Source organism: Delphinapterus leucas, chromosome 7, assembly GCF_059928025.1.
Source record: "Delphinapterus leucas isolate spDelLeu-1000000601 "Yukka" chromosome 7, BTC_Dleu_Yukka2, whole genome shotgun sequence".
In the NCBI taxonomy this organism is placed as follows: Eukaryota; Metazoa; Chordata; class Mammalia; order Artiodactyla; family Monodontidae; genus Delphinapterus; species Delphinapterus leucas.
The window spans coordinates 7,370,628-7,387,987 of NC_143135.1; the positions used below are offsets into that span (position 1 = coordinate 7,370,628).

Sequence of the window (17,360 nt, forward strand, 5' to 3'; positions counted from 1 at the left end):
TCGCTTAGTGCCTGGGAACCAACCCTCCACCCCACCCCGAGTCCAGCTCTTATTCCCCGCCCCCTCTCCCTGACAGACTCCTGTGAAGGAGCCAGTTCCTCACACACTGGCCCAACCTGGGTGCTCTATAGCAGTGGGTGCAGAACCCCCTGGGGAGTTAGTCAAAGGTGCGATTCCCAGGAATTATCGCACTCGGCCAGAGGAGGCCCAGGGACATACGTGCACCTTGATGCAGATGTCACGACCACTGTCCTTCCCCTCCTCCTTCCTACGCTTGTCCTTGCCTCCTAGTCCTTAGAACAAATTAAGGCCTTTAAATTCTTTAATTCTCCCTAAACCTCCCCACTTCTACCTCCTTCCCTTACCCAGAGGAGAGCAGGCTCCTCTTTTCAAGGCCAAGCTTTGCATTTTGGCTTTTGATCCAATTCCCTCATCTCTGAGACCTTGTTCCTCTTTCTCCTACAAGTCTTAAACAGGCTTATGTTCATTTTATTGTTAAAAACAACCACCCTAATCCTAACCAAAAAGTTTTGTCCAGCATCTGTCTTCAGCTACTATTATGCCTTTCAAGGTTAAGCCCCTTGAAAAATGTTCAAAAGCTGCTTTCTGCTTCTGTTTCATTTACCTTGGGTGCCCTCATCACTCCATTTACTGCTTGGGCAGAAGTAACCAGTGACCCCTAATGCCCAGTGCTAAAGACTCGGGCCTCTGTAGCCTTGGCGGAGAACACCTTCTTGGGGCCCTGGCACTGCTGGCCCCTCTTTCTCGGATTCCCCTGAAATATCAGGACACCCAGGTCCAGTCCTGGACCCTCTTTCCGATCTGCTTGCTCTCTCTGGGCTGCCTCCTTGCTCAAGGCTTGCTAGTCTATCTCCAAACCATACCTCTCTCCTGGGCTTCAAACTGGAATCTAGAACTGTCTTCTAAAACTGTGTCTCAAAAGATGTTAAAAAAAAAAATTGTATCTCAACTCAGAAGTCATCGCAAATTCAGCTCATCCACCAGCTTGCCTTTTCCTGTGCTCTCCCTGATGTTAGCAACACCACCAGCTGGCCCGAGTTGCACAAGCCAGGAAACTGGGGGTCCTCTGCAGCTCTACCCTCTCCTTTCCCCCATCCCATCAGCCCCACCCTCAACATCCCTCCATCCCCATGGCCACTGGACAGTTGCTCTGGCCTAGTGGGTCTTCTTCCCTTTACTCTCACCTCTACAAACTGTCCACACTGCGGCCAGAATGAGTTTTCTAGGAGACAAAAATATGCTGTTTCTCCCCTGCTTAAAACCCTTTGATACAATTCCTTTCTGGGTACGATACCCAAAAGAATTGAAAGCAGGGTCTTAAGATATTTGTACACCCACGTTCACAGCAGCATTATTTACAATTGCCAAAAGGTGGAAATAACACAAATATCCATCCGTGGATGACTGGATAAATACAATGCAATATAGAGGTACAATAGAATATTCAGCCTTCAAAAGGAATGATGTTCTGCCACATGCTACAACATGGATGAACCTTGAAAACATGCTAAGTGAAATGAGACACAAAAGGACAAATATTGTATGACTCCATTTATATGAGCTACCTGAAACAGTCAAATGCATCAAGACAAAAGTAGGATGGTAGGGGGCTTCCCTGGTGGCGCAGTGGTTGGGAGTCCGCCTGCGGAAGCAGGGGACACGGGTTCGTGCCCCGGTCCGGGAAGATCGCACATACCGCGGAGCGGCTGGGCCCGTGAGCCATGGCCGCTGAGCCTGCGCGTCCGGAGCCTGTGCTCCGCAACGGGAGAGGCCACAACAGTGAGAGGCCCGCATACTGCAAAAAAAAAAAAAAAAAAAAAAGTAGGATGGTAGGCGCCAGGGACTGGGGCAGGGGGGAATGGGGAGTTCTTGTTTAACAGGGACAGAGTTTCACTTTGGGAAGATGAAAAAGTTCTGGAGATGGATGATGGTGATGGTTGCACAGCAATGCGAGTGTGCTTAATGCTACTGAACTGTACACTTAAAATGCTTAAAATGGTAAATTTTATGTACTTTGCCACAATAAATTTAAAAAAAAAAACCCTTTGGCGAATTCCCATTGTCCATGCAGTCGTGTAATGGATGGTTATTGGGCTTTGGCTGCCCAGTCTCAACCTCTACAAATGCCCTGACTGCAAGACACCACTTCCCTCCATGGGCATGAAGAAGCCAGACACTTGCTCCCCGTGATCCCAGCAACCAGGACATAGGCATCTCACCTGAGCTCAGCCAATCAGGTTTTGCATGAGGACTTGGAACGAGGACCAGGAAGAGAAGGAAGGATAATTGAGGATTCAGTGAGGTGGTGGCCTCACGTGTCCAGCGGCAGCCCTGGGCCTCCGCTGTCCAGTGTGGAGATGGCAGAACACTACAGTTGGCTCCTGTGGCAGGGTCCTCACGTGGTCCTGGCAGCCAGCATCCCATACTTCCTGCCCTTTGAGTCTGTTCTATGAGTTCCGTGACTCCCTAGTATCCTTCCAATAAAGTCCTTTTTTGCTCAAATTAACCAATGTTGTTTTCTCTTGTTTGCAACCCAGAGCCCTGTTGCTCCAGACTGCTTGGCAGGGCTCATGAGGACTCCAGGGTGAGGCTGGTGGCCACATCTCCAGTCTAAGGCCCACAGAACCAGTGCAGACCCTGAGCTGCTGGAAGGTCCTCCCTCCCAGCCTTTGCTCAGGCTGCTCTCTGCCTCACCTACTCTTCCCAATCCCGTCTCACCTGCTGAGTCCTGACTTGATTAGGTTTGGCTTTGGCTCAAGCGTCACCTCTGCTCAGTCTTTCCTACCTGCCTGTCCCTTCTGCAGCGACAGCATGGTGGGTAACAGCACAGATTCCAGAGTTCAATGGACTTTGGATCCTGGCGCTGCCAGTTTCTAGATGTGAGACCCCAGGCAAGTTAATTAATTTCTCTGTGCCTCAGTTTCCTTATCTGTAAAAGGGGAACAATAATAGTACAGGTTTCCCCGCTATCTGAAAGTAGAGCATCCCTGTGAACCTTTTGTAAGCCGAAATGGCGTAAGCAAAGACACAATTTACCTTAGGTCACAACAGCTTGCTAACGGATACACAACATAAATCGAGGTTAAAGCACAGATGCTCACAATGCTGAGATGTCAAGTGTAGTTCCTGGTGGAGGAGCTTGGCGGGGCCACTCTGGCTGCTCGGGGTGTGAGCTGCCTCTGTACCGGCACACTGCAAAACTGATGGTGGAAGCTGTTTTCGCTTTTTTCCTAAAAATGAAAATTGTCTTCAGATTTCTTTCGATTAGCAAAAACAGGTGCTAATGTTAGGCCTTTTGTAAAAGTGACTGGCATAAAGTGAACTTTGGAAAAGTGGGGGATACCTGTCCCCACCTCATGGGGTTTCGGTGAGAGAGGAAATGATACAGGTACAGTGCTTAGTACGTGATACGTACTCGGTGAACAGTAGTTGTTTTCAGGGAGACCTGACCACTCCCTCCTTTCTAACTCCCAGACCTCTCTCACAGCTCCTGTAAGCTCGAGTCTATCTGTGGGGCACACACATTTACACGGTAGTCTTAGCTCCGAGGGTGGGGGCAGAATCGTATTTGTCTCTGTCCCTCCAGCATCCGGGCGCATCATGGATGAATAGGGGTGGTGGTTTCCCTCCAGCCTGGTCCACAGCAGCTCACACCCTCCTGTAGGAGCTGGGGGCTGAGAGCTTCTGGGTGCCCTGGAGGAGAGAGAGGTGCAGGTGGAGTCAGGAGCAGTGGCCCCTGGGTGGCCTGCACTTGGGCATGGGGCCTCTGCCTTCCCCAGCATGAATCCTGGCTCCAGCCCCAGGGCTCACACTGACCCCCACGGCCCTGGGAGTGGACTGCACCCTCCCTCTTCCACAGGACAGCTCCCTACCCGAACCACGGCCCTCGCCTCCGCAGCCTGAGTCCTGAGCCCCTGCAACCGCCAACCTTCAGGTGAGGCCTTGGCCCAAGGCCCGGGTGGTCCTCCCAACATATGGGCTTCAAGCAGGCTGCCTTCCCCTCACGTATTTCCATCTCCTGGCTGGCAAGTTGTCAAACTCTCTGACAGCCATCAGGTGGAGGCCCGGGTATCCCTGGGTCTGAACCCTGGCTTTGACTCTTCTGAGATTATAGGCAAGTCACTTAGCTTCTTCAAGCCTCACTTTTCTCTTATGAAAAGTGGGGCTAATTCTTTATTTCTTTTTGGCTGCATTGGGTCTTCGTTGTGGTGCGCGGGCTTCTCATTGCAGTGGCTTCTCTTGTTGCAGAGCACGGGCCCTAGGCGTGTGGGCTTCAGTAGTTGTGGCGCGTGGGCTCAGTAGCTGTGGCTCGCAGGCTCTAGAGTGCAGGCTCAGTAGTTGTGGCGCATGGGCTTAGTTGCTCCGCGGCATGTGGGGTCTTCCTGGACAAGGGATCAAACCCGTGTCCCCTGCATTGACAGGCGGATTCTTAACCGCTACGCCACCAGGGAAGTCCCAAGTGGGGCTAATTCTACCTCTATTACAGAATTGCTCTGGGGATTGTTTTCCAGGCTGTTGGTCACATGCACAGCACCTGGTAGAGTGCAATAACTGACTGCTAGTATTCTTGTACTCAGTCCATGACTGACTCCTTAAAGGAGGAAATTCCTTTTTGTATCCTCCCCACATTCAGAGCAGGGCCTTGAACAAAATCATGGCTCTGTAAATATTTGTGGAGTTGAATACCCATTTTAGAGGCTAGGAAACTGAGCCTAGTGCCTGGGGCTGCCCCACCTTTGAACGGCAGAGCAGGACTTGAACGTGGGTTTATGGATTTTCAGCTCTGAGCTGTCTTCTCTCTAAATCTGAATTAAGCACCTGTCTGAGCTTGGCCAGTGGGACCCTGAGGGGGCACCAAGGGAACCCCAGGCATTCTCTGGGGAAGAGCTCCATGGACTGCGGGGAGAGAGCTTGCGTACAGTCAGCTGTTAGACAGCCAGGCTGAAGGCCGGTGGGGGCACAGAGGGAAGTCAAAGAACTAGTGACCCTCGACTCCCTATCTTATTACAACTTCCTGTATCTCTAATTGTTCAGATACACACCTAGATCTCCAGTCATCCACCTCTCCAATCCTTCCTGGTTACTAACTGGTAACCAGGAAGCTGTTCATGCCTCCCAGTTTCCTCTGATGGGTACCAACAGGTGGGCATGGTGTTAGAGTTGCCAGATGTAACAAATAAAAATATACAGCATGCCTGGTTAAATTCGAATGTCAGATAAACGGTGAATTTTTGTTTAGCATAAGCATGTCCCAAATCCGATAAACAAGGCGTAATTTTGAAGTACAAGTGCGTGCCATGCAATGTTTGGGACATGATCATACTAAAACAAATCTCACTGTTTATATGGCGCTCAGATTTAACCAGGCATCCTGTATTTTATTTGGCAACCCTGTGTGGTGCGTTGGTACGTAGCACGTACAGACCATGCTCGCCTTCCCTGGTATTAACACAGTGTAGACACTTGTCATGGGCAGCAGTTGTGCGTGCCCCTCTCCTTCACCCCCAAGGCCCTGGGCTTCTGCCCCCAGGGTCTCCTCCTCCCATCCATCCTCTCAGCTACGGCCCAAACAACCCACACAGACAAACACTCAAAGGCCTCCCATGCCTCCTTGTCACCTGGGGGGCCACAGCCCAGGCCTGCTCACCCTGGGAGTTAGTGGGAGCACCCCACGCCTGGACGCACCATGCCTGTTGGCACCGTCCTGCCCAAACCATTCCCTCTTCTGGCTCGCCCTTCTTCCTTCTCTGGCTGACTCGACTCGTAGATCAAGCAGCACCCCTCGGTGGAGTCTTTCTGGTGCTCCTAAGCCAAGTGGCTCCCTCCTCTCTTGGTCAAGGTTTTCTGTACAGGCCTCTGGATGGCACATGTCCTTGCCCTGTGGTCACCTGGGAGCCTGGGCCACCCCTTCATCCCTGGGGGCTTCTCCTGGGCAGAACCGGGTCACAGTCATCTATCAGTGTGTTCTCAGGGCCCAGCCCGAGGCTTGTCCCACAGACAGTGGTTGGTCGACCAGTGTTTACTGGGGACTATTAACTTCAAAGCGGATTGTATTCTACCATGTTCATAAGTCATCGTTTACTTACCTTTTCTTATATTTGGGCCCTTTAGGCAGGTTCCAGTTTTTCTTCATGGTGTAAATCGGCTACCGTGGACCTCCATGTGAATTATTTTTATTTCCTTTGGAGTTGTTTCTTTAGGCCTAGTTTCCAAAGCAAAGTTACCAGGGCAAGGGTCTGGCTAGTTTTGCAGATCTTGTACATTGCCGGCATCCCTTTGGGACAGATCAAACCCGGTGGCAGAGCTCCCTGCTTCCAAGAATCGGTCTACCCTGAGGCACAGCGAGTCCCCAGGGTAACAGGCCCTCTGCGGGCACTGCCAGCCAATGAGATTCTGTTTACATCACATGCACAGGACTGTGGTATTTCAGGCGCCATCTGGAAAGGTTCGATGTAATGCAGAGAGCACATGGCATAGAATTCCTGCCACAACCCACAGGCCTTTCCGAAGCCCAGGTGGAGCTCAGTGTAAAGAAAGATGCGTCTGAGATCACCATTTGTTCTCCAGTTGGATTGTCCACCTTTTGGCCAGCAAGTGTACAAGATTCTGAAAAATTGGAGAGCGAAAAATGATGACGAGTCCATTTGTTGACTTAAGGCTTTCTGTGACTTGGGGAGAAGCTGCTATTTCAAGCCTGCTTGGTGGGACACCTTACATCACCTCATAGAGACGGAAGCATCGTCTGGCTCAGCCCAGCTCCGGCCCCACCACGGATCTAAGGGGGTCCCGGGGGAGGTGCCGTCTTTGCTCAGCAGAGAAAAGAGTGGACCAGGTTCAGATTACCAAGGCGGGAGGGAATGGGAAGAGGGGAGCAGTGTGGGTGAGAGCACGGTGGTGGGGACATTTGGGGTGGTGTTGGGAAGGGAAGCTCCTGGCCAAGTCTGAGCAGAGGCTTGTTCAAGGACGGTGGAATAGTAGGTGGGTTACAAACAAGGGTGTCCATAGTTCAGGGTCTTGAATGCCACACTATTTGCTTCTCAATGCCCAACTGATAAGTGATTTCTACAGCAAAAATGGGAGGGAGTCTCCACTTTCCTATAAGCTTCTATAGGATCCCTTTAAATAGTGCCATTCTATCCCCCACCCCCTACCCTGACACCTTGCATTTGCAGAAATTCATTTTTACAAAATACTGTCAACATGTAGCTTTAGTAGGGTTGCCAGATAAGACACAGGACACCCCAGGGAATTCCCTGGTGGTCCAGTGGTTAGGACTGGACACTTTCACTGCCAAGGGCCTGGGTTCAGTCCCTGGTCAGGGAAATAAGATCCCACAAGCTGCACAGTGTGACAAAAAAAAAAAAATAAGAAAGAAAGAAAACACAACATAGGACACCCCAGTGAAATTTTAATTTCAGATGGAAAACAGATACTTTTTAAAGTGTAAGTATGGTCTGTGCAATGTTTGGGATATACTTATGCTTGAAAAATATGACTCACTATTTATTCTGAAATTCACATTTCACTGGGTGTCCTATTTTTACTTGCTAAATCTAGCAACCCAAACTTTGAGGGATCTGGTTTACTGGACAGAGCTGGTGGTGGAGGTTCTCGAGGCTGGAGGCCACCCCAAGAAAACCAGGGGAGGCTGGAAAGGGGAGGCCAGCGGGATGGTGGGCATGGCTCACCAACCAAGTTTCCGTCTCCCTCAGCCTCCTGCGGGTGGACAAAGAGCCCGCTCCAAGCCCAAGGAGAAGCCGCTGCCGCAGCCTCCTGGGGAGCAGCAGCCAGAAGACCCTCAGGTCTCCAGGGAGCAGGGCACAGAGGTGACAGGACCTCCCAAGGCAGAGGGCCGGGGTGGCAGGAGGGCTAGAGAAATTCTCCTCCTGCCTGGATGGAGATCTGAACACCCGGCCATTGCACTCCACCGTCTTGCTGTTGGGTGTGGGAGGACCCCGGTTCTTGGGCTGCCAGCCTCATGCCACTTCAGTCACCAGGGCACCCTCTCTGCCAAAGCCACCTTCTTCAGATTCTTCAGAGCAGAAGCTGGGCCTGCAAAAGGAAGCCACCGTCACGTTCCTGTTTACGCTCCTGAGCACAGCAGAGCCCACAAAAGACCCTGCAGAGTGAGGCCGTGTGAACGTGCGTGAGGCTGCGGGGGGGGGAGGCGGGCACAGTGTACTGCTCCCCCGCCATCAGCATTCAGACCTGGGCTGGGACTCAGCCCGGGGTGGGGTTCAGGGGGTGTGGCCCACACAGGACAGAAGAAGCCTGGGCCTCGGGCTTGGTTCCCCTCTCTGCCCACCCCACCCTCCCCAGCCTCCAGATTCTGGTCCAACCCTCATTATGCACCCACCCAGGGACTTGGAGATCCAGGAGTGCCAGTTCCTGGATAAGGAAGACTGGGGCCCCCAGCGGACCTCCAGGGAAATGAGCTGTTTGCAGAATGTTTGCATGAGGTGAGCTGGGCAGAGGCAGGTGGGGACAGGAGGGTGACAGGGCCTTGCCCGATGGAGGTCAGGGCCTGGAGCTTGACAGCTGTGGGTTGGCACCTTCACTTGACCCTCTTCCTTCCCTTGTCTTCTCTCTGTTCTACTCTGGGTGACCCGCTTGCTGGCCAATAGGTCCCTTCCCTCCCAAGCATCAGTGTCCTTGTATGCGAACATGACCTGCCCCATGGGAGTGGTGGCCACAGCTCTTTCCCATCAATGTGCCTACATGCCTAGTTAGTGGGCAGTCTATGAAGCTACCTGTAAGGGACGGCCATCTCTCTTTTTTGTTTTAATAGGTATTGGTTGTTGTTTCTTTAATTAATTAATTAATATATTTATTTATTTATGGCTGTGTTGGGTCTTCATTGCTGCACGCGGGCTTTCTCTAGTTGCGGCGAGCAGGGGCTACTCTTCGTTGCGGAGCACAGGCTCTAGGCAAGTGGGCTTCAGTAGTTGCAGCACGCAGGCTCAGTAGTTGTGGCTCGTGGGTTCTAGAGCGCAGGCTCAGTAGTTGTGGCGCACAGGCTTAGTTGCTCCACAGCATGTGGGATCTTCCCGGACCAGGGATCGAACCTGTGTTCCCTGCATTGGCAGGCGGGTTCTTAACCACTGGACCACCAAGGAAGTCCCAAGACTGCCATCTTTAATTATCCAAGGACTTGAGGGGTAGTTTGGTCTGTGGAGAAGGTGGGGGGTGGGGGTGGGGGTCTGTTCTCTGGATGTCTGGCTCTGGAGCTTAGGTCTGCAGAGTCCCATGGCCGCTTGCCTGTCAGTGGCAATGCCAGGGTCCGATCTCCACCTGGAGACAGAGGTCTTGGGGTGGGGGGAGTGTGACAGTCTTTTCCCCAGGGCTGCATGTGGCTCCCAGAGCCATGGATCTGAGTGGTCAGTGCTTTTATTCATACACAGCTGGCCTGCACGCTCAGGCAGGGCTAGTTCCACACAGAGCCCTGCCACTGCCCCCACTGCTGCTCAGAGGGAAGGGCAGCTAGCCCGAGGCTGCCGTAGAAGCTTTCCAGCCTAGCATATGCGATGAAGCAGCCTGGTTTTCCCTTGCTGGAGAAGAGGAAAAGCACAATTCGTCTTTGTCTGGGTCCCCTGCTGCAAGTCACATGGGGAGAACAATTCCCTCCCTGCCTGTAGTTTTGCCAGAGACGCGGCTGCTGGTGAAACCCTGGGCTCCTGGCTGTGCCGGGCCACGCAGCTCATGCAAGAGCTGTGTTTTGTGGGTGTGGGGCACTGCCTAGGACAAGAGTCTGGGTCCTGACGGGGGTCTCGCTTTCAACCCTAGGCTTCAGGAGTCTCTGAGCACTATCCAAGCAGACAACCTGGCGCTGGGGGAGAAGCTGCAAGACCTGGTGAGACCTCAGCCCAGGACCCCCTTCTTTTGCTGTGCCTCCTCCCTGCCTCCCAGCCCAGCTCCCGTGCGGGCACGTGGCAGGCAGTCCTGCCTGGCGTCAGCTACCCTGCAACCCTTTGTTCCAGCCCAACTCCTTGTATGAGAGCCTGAAGGAGGAAGCAAAGGCCATCCTGAAGGGAGAGAAGGCCATCCTGGAGGAAGGGAAGGCCACCCAGGAGGGAGCCCAGGCCGCCCAAGACGGGGCACTGTTCCAGGTACCCAGGCCTCCACCTACTCGTGGGTGGGGAGAGAGGACACATTTTCCCAGCGTTGCTCACCCGGCTCCCCTTGCCTGCAGCGAGCCAGCTCCCAGAAGGCAGAACTGGTCATCCTGCAGCCTGACACTGCCTGTGACAATGGAAACCAATGTCAGCCCTAACCAAGCCCAAGGCTGGAGATAGGACATCTCCTTGGGAAGCCATTCTGGCCACTCCTCTCCAAGTCCCAGCAGTAAACGTTTCCGCAGCTGATCCATGGCTCCCCTGCCTGTCTGTGGGCCCTAGGCCGTCGTCCACCACCTCCCTTGGCCCTGAGCTGCCCCCACCCCCAGGAGGCTCCAGGTCTGGCTCTTATCAGCCTCAAGATCAATGCCCCTGTGATAAGCCCTGGAGTGGGACTGGAAGGGGGCCACACCCTCTCCTGGGGAGGACTAGAAGCCCCAGGTCTAACTCCAAAGGGCAGAAGACTAGGGAGGGGTGGGAAGAGCCACTTCCCACACTATGGCCTTGGATAATTCTCTTCCTCTTTGTCACTCAAGTCATGGGGGAGGGGCTAGTGAAAGCTTCCCAAGGGCCCAACACGCAACATGCTTCAGGCCTGGAGGTGCTTCTGGAATTTGAATTCCCACTCCCACCTTCAACCAGGGCCTCCTGGGGCCTCCCTTGAGACCTGCTTCCCTTCACCAATGGGGCTCTCCCTGTCCTGGGTCATAGGTCCCACCCCCACCCCATCCATAGGCCTGAGTGTCCAGCTGTGGTCACTGTGCCCTGGCCACCGGCAGGCCCTCAAGGCTTGCGCCCATCAGCCTTGCTGCCCTCAGACTCTGTCCAGCCCCAGGGAGGCTTTCTAAGCATCCCCTGGTTACTGATGTAACGAGAGGGAGAGACAGAGGCACACAGAGAATGTATAGGTAGAATATTCAAAACTTAGAAATAATTCCCATACAACTAGACAAGGAATGTGCTTTCGATTTTTTTTTAACTCCCTAATGAGGGAGATGACAGAGCCAGCAAGATGACAGAGCCACTTTACAGGAGGATACAAGAAAGTGGCACACATTTTACATATATATATATATATATATATATATATATATATATATATATATTCAAGGGGGGAAAATGGAAGGAATCCTGAAATAAGATTGCTAAATCAGATACAAAATCAGTCAATATGCTATAGGGCAATTTTTTGCAAAGTCCCATTAACCCTAAGGGTGGTATTATTTACTGGGCAGAATCCTCTAATATGACACGGAAAGAACTGTGACCATCTTTCTGCCTTATACCCACTACAGGGGGGACACTAGCCAAGAGGATGGAAATCCAGGTTTGTGGCCCCTTGTCAGACCTGGTTTGACTTATAACAGACCCGTGGGACCTTGCCCAGGCCAAAAACTGATGACGCACTTGATTAGTGAAGGTTTGATTTGGTCACAGCTTTAGGCTGAGCTGAGCTCCTCTCCTCTCCCAAGACCCTACCCTCCTCCCCTGGATGGCTCCAGGGCTCCCAGGCATCTCCCTGATTGGCTCTTGACCAGTGGCCTAGCCAACCAGTGACCCAGCTGTACAGCCATCTTGCTATTTTCCTGATGGGAATCATCCGATACTGAGATTGAGGGGCATAGCTGGACCAACAGCTAAATGATTAAATCAATGTAAGCACTTAAGGGCTTCTGTCACCAAGATACAGTCATCAGCATGCTCCCATTTGACAGGTGGCATATTTTTAAAAATTTATTTTATGAAGTATAGTTGTTTTACAATGCTGTGTTAATTTCTATACAACAAAGTGATTCAGTTACACATATATATATTCTTTTTCATATTCTTTTCCATATGGTTTATTACAGGAGATATATATATATATATTTTTTTTTTTTTTTCTCTAGACTGCCTCTTTTATAAATATTGGATTAGGGCAGGTGAGAATCGTAAATATTTAAAAAATAAAGTAGAAGCCAGAGAAATGTCAAAGCTGCCACCATGTAGCACCAGCGACCAATTCTTGCACTTTTCTTCCCTGTCTCAGTAATCCCCTCTACAGAAGACATACATAATTGGAACAGCTCTGTCTTCCCTGGGAAGTCTCTGCTGGCACCAGGTTATAACCTGGACAGTGGGGAGCGTCTGCCTTAGGCTGGTTTTATCACAGGATATTGAATATTGTTCCTGTGCTATCGAGTAGGGCGTTGTTGTTTATCCATTCTGTATATAATAATAGTTTGCATCTGCTAATCCCATACGCCTATCCATCCCTTCTCCACCTACCCCCCACCCTTGGCAAGATAGGCGGCAGTTTTGATAAGCAAAGGAACTTACGTACAAGGCTTATCTTGGGCTCCAAAAGACCAGTAGATCCCTGCATCCGCCTGCCAGAATCCTGAAGATTTATATAGAGGCTTTAACTGGGCTTGGTCAGGTATTCAGTCCAGATGGTCTCAACACCACCTTACTCTCTCAAGGCAGCATCCTTAAAACAGCTCCTAGTGTGGGAACTGTGGGGCAGAGCGGACATTCTGAAGACACGGGAGGGGCGGGGAGCGCCCAATTGCCCCGGTCCAGCTCACGGATCAACTGGCGGTCACGTCCTCCTGCAACAGTCTATAACTAATATACTTCATATAAATTCATATGAGTTGACTCTTCATATAAATGGGATTCTACAATATATTATCTTTCGTGTCGGGCTTCATTTGCGCATCTTTATGTTTGTGAGATTCATCCATGTTGCTACAGGTGAGAGTATGTAAATGTAGTTTGTTCTTTTATTGCTGTATAAATAATCCACGATTTATTTTTTATTTTAAGAGTTTTTTCTGAAAGCCTCCAGCATCTCAGCCTGGGAAAGCAAGCACATGTGGCGACATCCATGCTGCTTGGCTGCAGGAAATGGAGACGGTTACAGAGCCCCCTCCCCAGTTATGTCTAAACCACAGAAGTGCTGACAGATGTCCCAAATGCATCCTGGCCACAGCCCAGCAGCCCAGGGCCCCAGCATTGCCCCGAGCTCAGTCCCTACAACCACTCCTGTTGATGCCACGTCCCTGCAATCCTGCAGCCCAGTCAGGAAGCCCTTCTCAAGGGGAAGTCCCAAGGCAAAGCTGTGTGGGCCCCAGGGCATTACCAGGTATTTTAATTCACACACAGACACACATTTCCCCCAGAACTACTAGTCAAAGCAGGCTACTGTGTTCGTCACAAGCTGTGCCCAGATCTTCCAGCCTCTATGCCATCAAGACGCTGGGGCCAGGTTGGCAAATCAGCCTCTTGTGTCCGCATGGTCCCATCTCTCTTCTGAAGCCAACCTCCAGTGGATCTACCCAAACCTCCGACTGGCTTCGGAGGCCCAGTGGAAGTGGGCTGGGGTACCTCTAGAGGCTCCCAGCAGGCTCCCCACTCCTGCCCAGCCTAAAGGTCCTGCTATTCCTGCCCGAGAAGGTGGCCCCTATCCTGCAGCCTGGCAGTGTCACCCTCCATCCAGGGGAATCATCCTTCAGAAAGATCCTGCCGTAGAGGTCTGTTAAATCCCACAGCCCCTGTGCTATGCAGGCTCCCACCCACAGCTGGCTCAGCAATCCTGTTGAGGCTTGTTCTGATGGGGTCTGTTTCCCAGGAGTTCTGTGCCCATCTTTTGTATCCCTTGTGGTTGCCCTGGACACTCCTTAAATATCAGACAGCTGTACGAATGCCCAGGGTGGTGGAGGAACTGAGCTCGTTTGGGTCAGTTTTTCATCTATTCTACAAGTATTTATTGAGCGCCTCCTACATGCCAGGCACTGCTCTTGGTTCTGGAGATTCAGCGACGAATAAAACAAAGATCCAGGCCCCAGTAGAACTTACATTCTAGGAGGGGAGATAAGGAATAATTAATGTTAGATAGTGATAGATGCAATGGAGAAAAATGAAGCTGGAGACGGAGAGGAAGCCTGAGGGAGGAGAAGGAACACAATTCAGAGAAAGTGGCACTCGTGCAGAAGTGACATTTGAGCAGAGGTGTGGAGGACCTGAGGGAGGGGCCACAATGGAATTTACAGTCAGGAGATGGCCTGGGAACTGGGTGTAGCTAGAGAACTGATCCAGGGACGATTGATCAGCTGTGACCAGCGCTGCTGCTGGGTCAAGTAAGAAGAGAGGACAGAACTGACCACTGGATCCAGCACACATGGAGCAAAGTGGACATTTTCAAGAGTAATTCTAGTGGAGTAAAGCCTGAATGGAGTGGCCTCTAGAAAGAACGGGAGGGCTTACCTGGTGGCACAGTGGTTAAGAATCCGCCTGCCAATGCAGGGGACATGGGTTCGAGCCCTGGTCAGGGAAGCTCCCACATGCCGCGGAGCAACTAAGCCCATGCGCCACAACTACTGAGCCTGCGCTCTAGAGGCTGCATGCCACAACTACTGAAGCCCGTGCGCCTAGAGTCCGTGCGCCGCAGCAAGAGAAGCCACTGCAGTGAGAAGCCTGCGCACCACAACAAAGAGTAGCCCCCGCTCGCCGCAACTAAAGAAGGCCCGTGCACAGCAATGAAGACCCAACACAGGCAAAAATAAATTAATTAATAAATTAATTTAAAAAAAAAAAGAATAGGAGGAGAGGATCTGGAGACCAGCATGGTCCACTCTTCCGAGGAGTTTTATCATAAAAGGGGACAGAAAAATGGGACGGTTACTAGAGGAGCAAGTGGAATTGAGAGATTTTTTTTTAAAGATGGTGTTAAACACCATAAACAGGGGCTTTAGGTGGATGGAAGTGATCCACTAAAGGCAGGGAGACTTGTGGGGCCACATCCTTGAGCAGCGAGGGGGTGGGCTCTGCACAGGGGAGAGGCTGCCTTGGACAGGGGTGTGGATCACACATCACGTTCCCTCTGATTTTCTCACTGAAGTAGGAAGCACGGTCATCAGCTGAGCGTGAGGGTGGAGGAGAATGTGTTGGAGGCTTGAGAAGAGAGGAGGGGATGTGCAACTCCCATCTAGGAGTGCTGGTGGGAGCGTGGACCGGGGAAGGACAGTAGGACTGCCGGGCAGTTCGAACAGAGGACCTGTTCGAGGTCTAGGATCGTAAACTTAAAGCGAGATGAGGGAGGTCATCTGACTCCACAGGCATATTCAGGGTCAAGGGTGCAGGTTCAGAGTAGGTGGAGGGGCGGATGTAACCAGGTCGGGGGTTTTCCAGTGAATGTGACCAAAACAGAGAGGATCAAGGGGGTGGAGAGGGTTTGCAAGGGACTCAGGCTGGGCCAGGAGGGAAGAAAGCACACGTGGGAGGTGAGGGAGAGTGGAAAGGAGCTAGCACCAATGGACTGGCTGTCCTGGAGGGGTGGAAGAACTCTCCAAGTCCGAGTGATGGAGCAAGCGAGGTGGGAAGATAAAAAGGAAATCAAATGCATTAGCTCCCTGAAGGGATTTCCATCAACACTCACAGTCCAAAATGTTCAGGGAGGGGCCATACGATCTTCCCATCCAAGAAGGGGAAAAAAGATTGATCGAGTTATTGTCTGGTGCCTACAGCAGCATAGACATCAGCTGACTCCAACAGCCTGAGCCGGAGCTCTCCGGTTTCACCCACTCAGATGTCACACGCTCTTGTCCAGATGTCATGTATGTGGCTTCACATGTTCCTTCCAGGAGAGGGTGGAGCAGGACCATGGAGCTGCTGCCTCATGGTGTCATCACCATGTCTGTTCCTCAGCTTATCAGCTGACCTTGGTGTCTGGCTGGCTGCCTGGTGGTGGCTGTCCCCCTGTGCCCTCATAAGGAATGTGTGTTCTCCCCACACTGATGGCCTTCTGAGAATATTATATTCTGGGTGCTCATAATCAGCTCTCCAAGGACTGTGGCTTTCTGGTGCACCTTCCTGAAGTCCCTGATCACACTATACCCTACGCTTAGTCCCGCCACTCTAACACGCTAACCCTCCCAACCAGCACAAGGGGGCGTGGGTACGGTGGTGCAGGTGAATGGGGCTGTAAGCAGTAGGAAGGGGGCTGCTCTGAGAGGGTGCTGTGAAATCACACAGACACACAGACACACACACACACACACACACGTGCACACACAAAGTCTACCGTGCCCAGCTCCCCCAGATTTCCAGGCATCTTTGGGCCAATCAATGGGTTGCAGCCTGGGGACGTCCCTGGTGGTCCAGTGGTTAAGAATCCGCTTTCCAGTGCAGGGGATGCGGGTTCTATCCCTGGTTGGGGAACTAAGAGCCCACATTCTGAGGGGGAACTAAGCCCGCACGCCACAACTACTGAGCCTGCGCACTCTGGAGCCCACACGCCACAACTAGAGAGCCCGCATGCCGCAACTGGAGAAGCCCATGCACCGCAACTAGGACCCAATGTAGCCAAATAAATAAATATTTAAACAACAAACAAACAAAAAAAACCAATGGGTTGCAGCCTGGCTGGGCAGAATCCCAAGACAGGATAGGCCATGGCAGGTGGAAGGAGTCACACTTGAGCCCCAGGGACCTTCCCAGCCCTGCCTGGCTGTCTATGAAGTCTGAAAGAGGCTTATAGCGAGTACTTGGTGGCTCCCTCTCCCTCTCAGCCCTTATACATGCCAGGCCATCTGTAAGGATGGCCTGCCCCTTGCCTTCTCTGCACGCTGAATGCCTTCTCATCCTTGGAAGATTCCCCTCAAGTGTTCCCTTCTGGACAGAATTTGTCATTCTCTCCACTGGGAGCATGTTGGTCCTCCCTCTATAGGGGCGCTTACCACATGGTTGAACCCAAAGCCTATCTGACTCCCCTGCTAGACTTGAGTCCCTGGGCACCTTGGCTTCCCCAGGGCCTGGCATGGATGTGGCATAGGGCTGAATAAATGAAAGGTGCTTGCAGGTAGGAGTGAAGGAGTGAATAAATGAATGGATGGATGAATGAATGGATGGATGAATGAATAGATGGATGGATTCCTGGTAGGGTCAGGGGATGGAGGTCAGCTTGTCAAGAAAGTGTGCTTCTCCGGCTCTGTCCTCTAGAACAGGCTTCCTTTCTTTTCTTTTTTAATTTAATTTACTTTTTGGCTGCGTTGTGTCTTTGTGGCAGCACGCGGGCTTTCTCTAGTTGCAGCGAGCGGGGACTACTCTTCGTTGCGGTGCGCGGGTTTCTCATTGCGGTGGCTTCTCTTGTTGCGGAGCACGGGCTCTAGGCACACAGGCTTCAGTAGTGGGGGCTCGCAAGCTTAGTTGCTCTGCGGCATGTGACACCTTCCTACACCAGGGCTC

At 51.9% G+C, this 17,360-nt stretch overlaps 1 protein-coding gene across 1 annotated transcript; it reads left to right on the plus strand.

Moving 5' to 3' along the window:
- The first annotated feature begins 7,691 nt into the window (after window positions 1–7,691).
- LOC149748678 (uncharacterized) lies at window positions 7,692–10,291 on the plus strand. Its single transcript, XM_089914221.1, has 6 exons — window positions 7,692–7,847; window positions 8,038–8,147; window positions 8,382–8,480; window positions 9,805–9,871; window positions 9,999–10,127; window positions 10,211–10,291. The coding sequence occupies exons 1-6, from the start codon at window positions 7,692–7,694 to the stop codon at window positions 10,289–10,291; spliced, it is 642 nt and encodes a 213-aa protein (XP_089770347.1).
- The last annotated feature ends 7,069 nt before the right edge of the window (window positions 10,292–17,360 follow it).

Bases quoted from the DNA above. Each gene is read 5' to 3' on its own strand.
- LOC149748678 (XM_089914221.1), top strand. From the start codon at position 7,692: ATGGTGGGCATGGCTCACCAACCAAGTTTCCGTCTCCCTCAGCCTCCT. The intron at 8,148-8,381 runs GTGAGGCCGTGT...GCACCCACCCAG, and splicing joins CCCACAAAAGACCCTGCAGA to GGACTTGGAGATCCAGGAGT. The intron at 8,481-9,804 runs GTGAGCTGGGCA...TTTCAACCCTAG, and splicing joins TTGCAGAATGTTTGCATGAG to GCTTCAGGAGTCTCTGAGCA.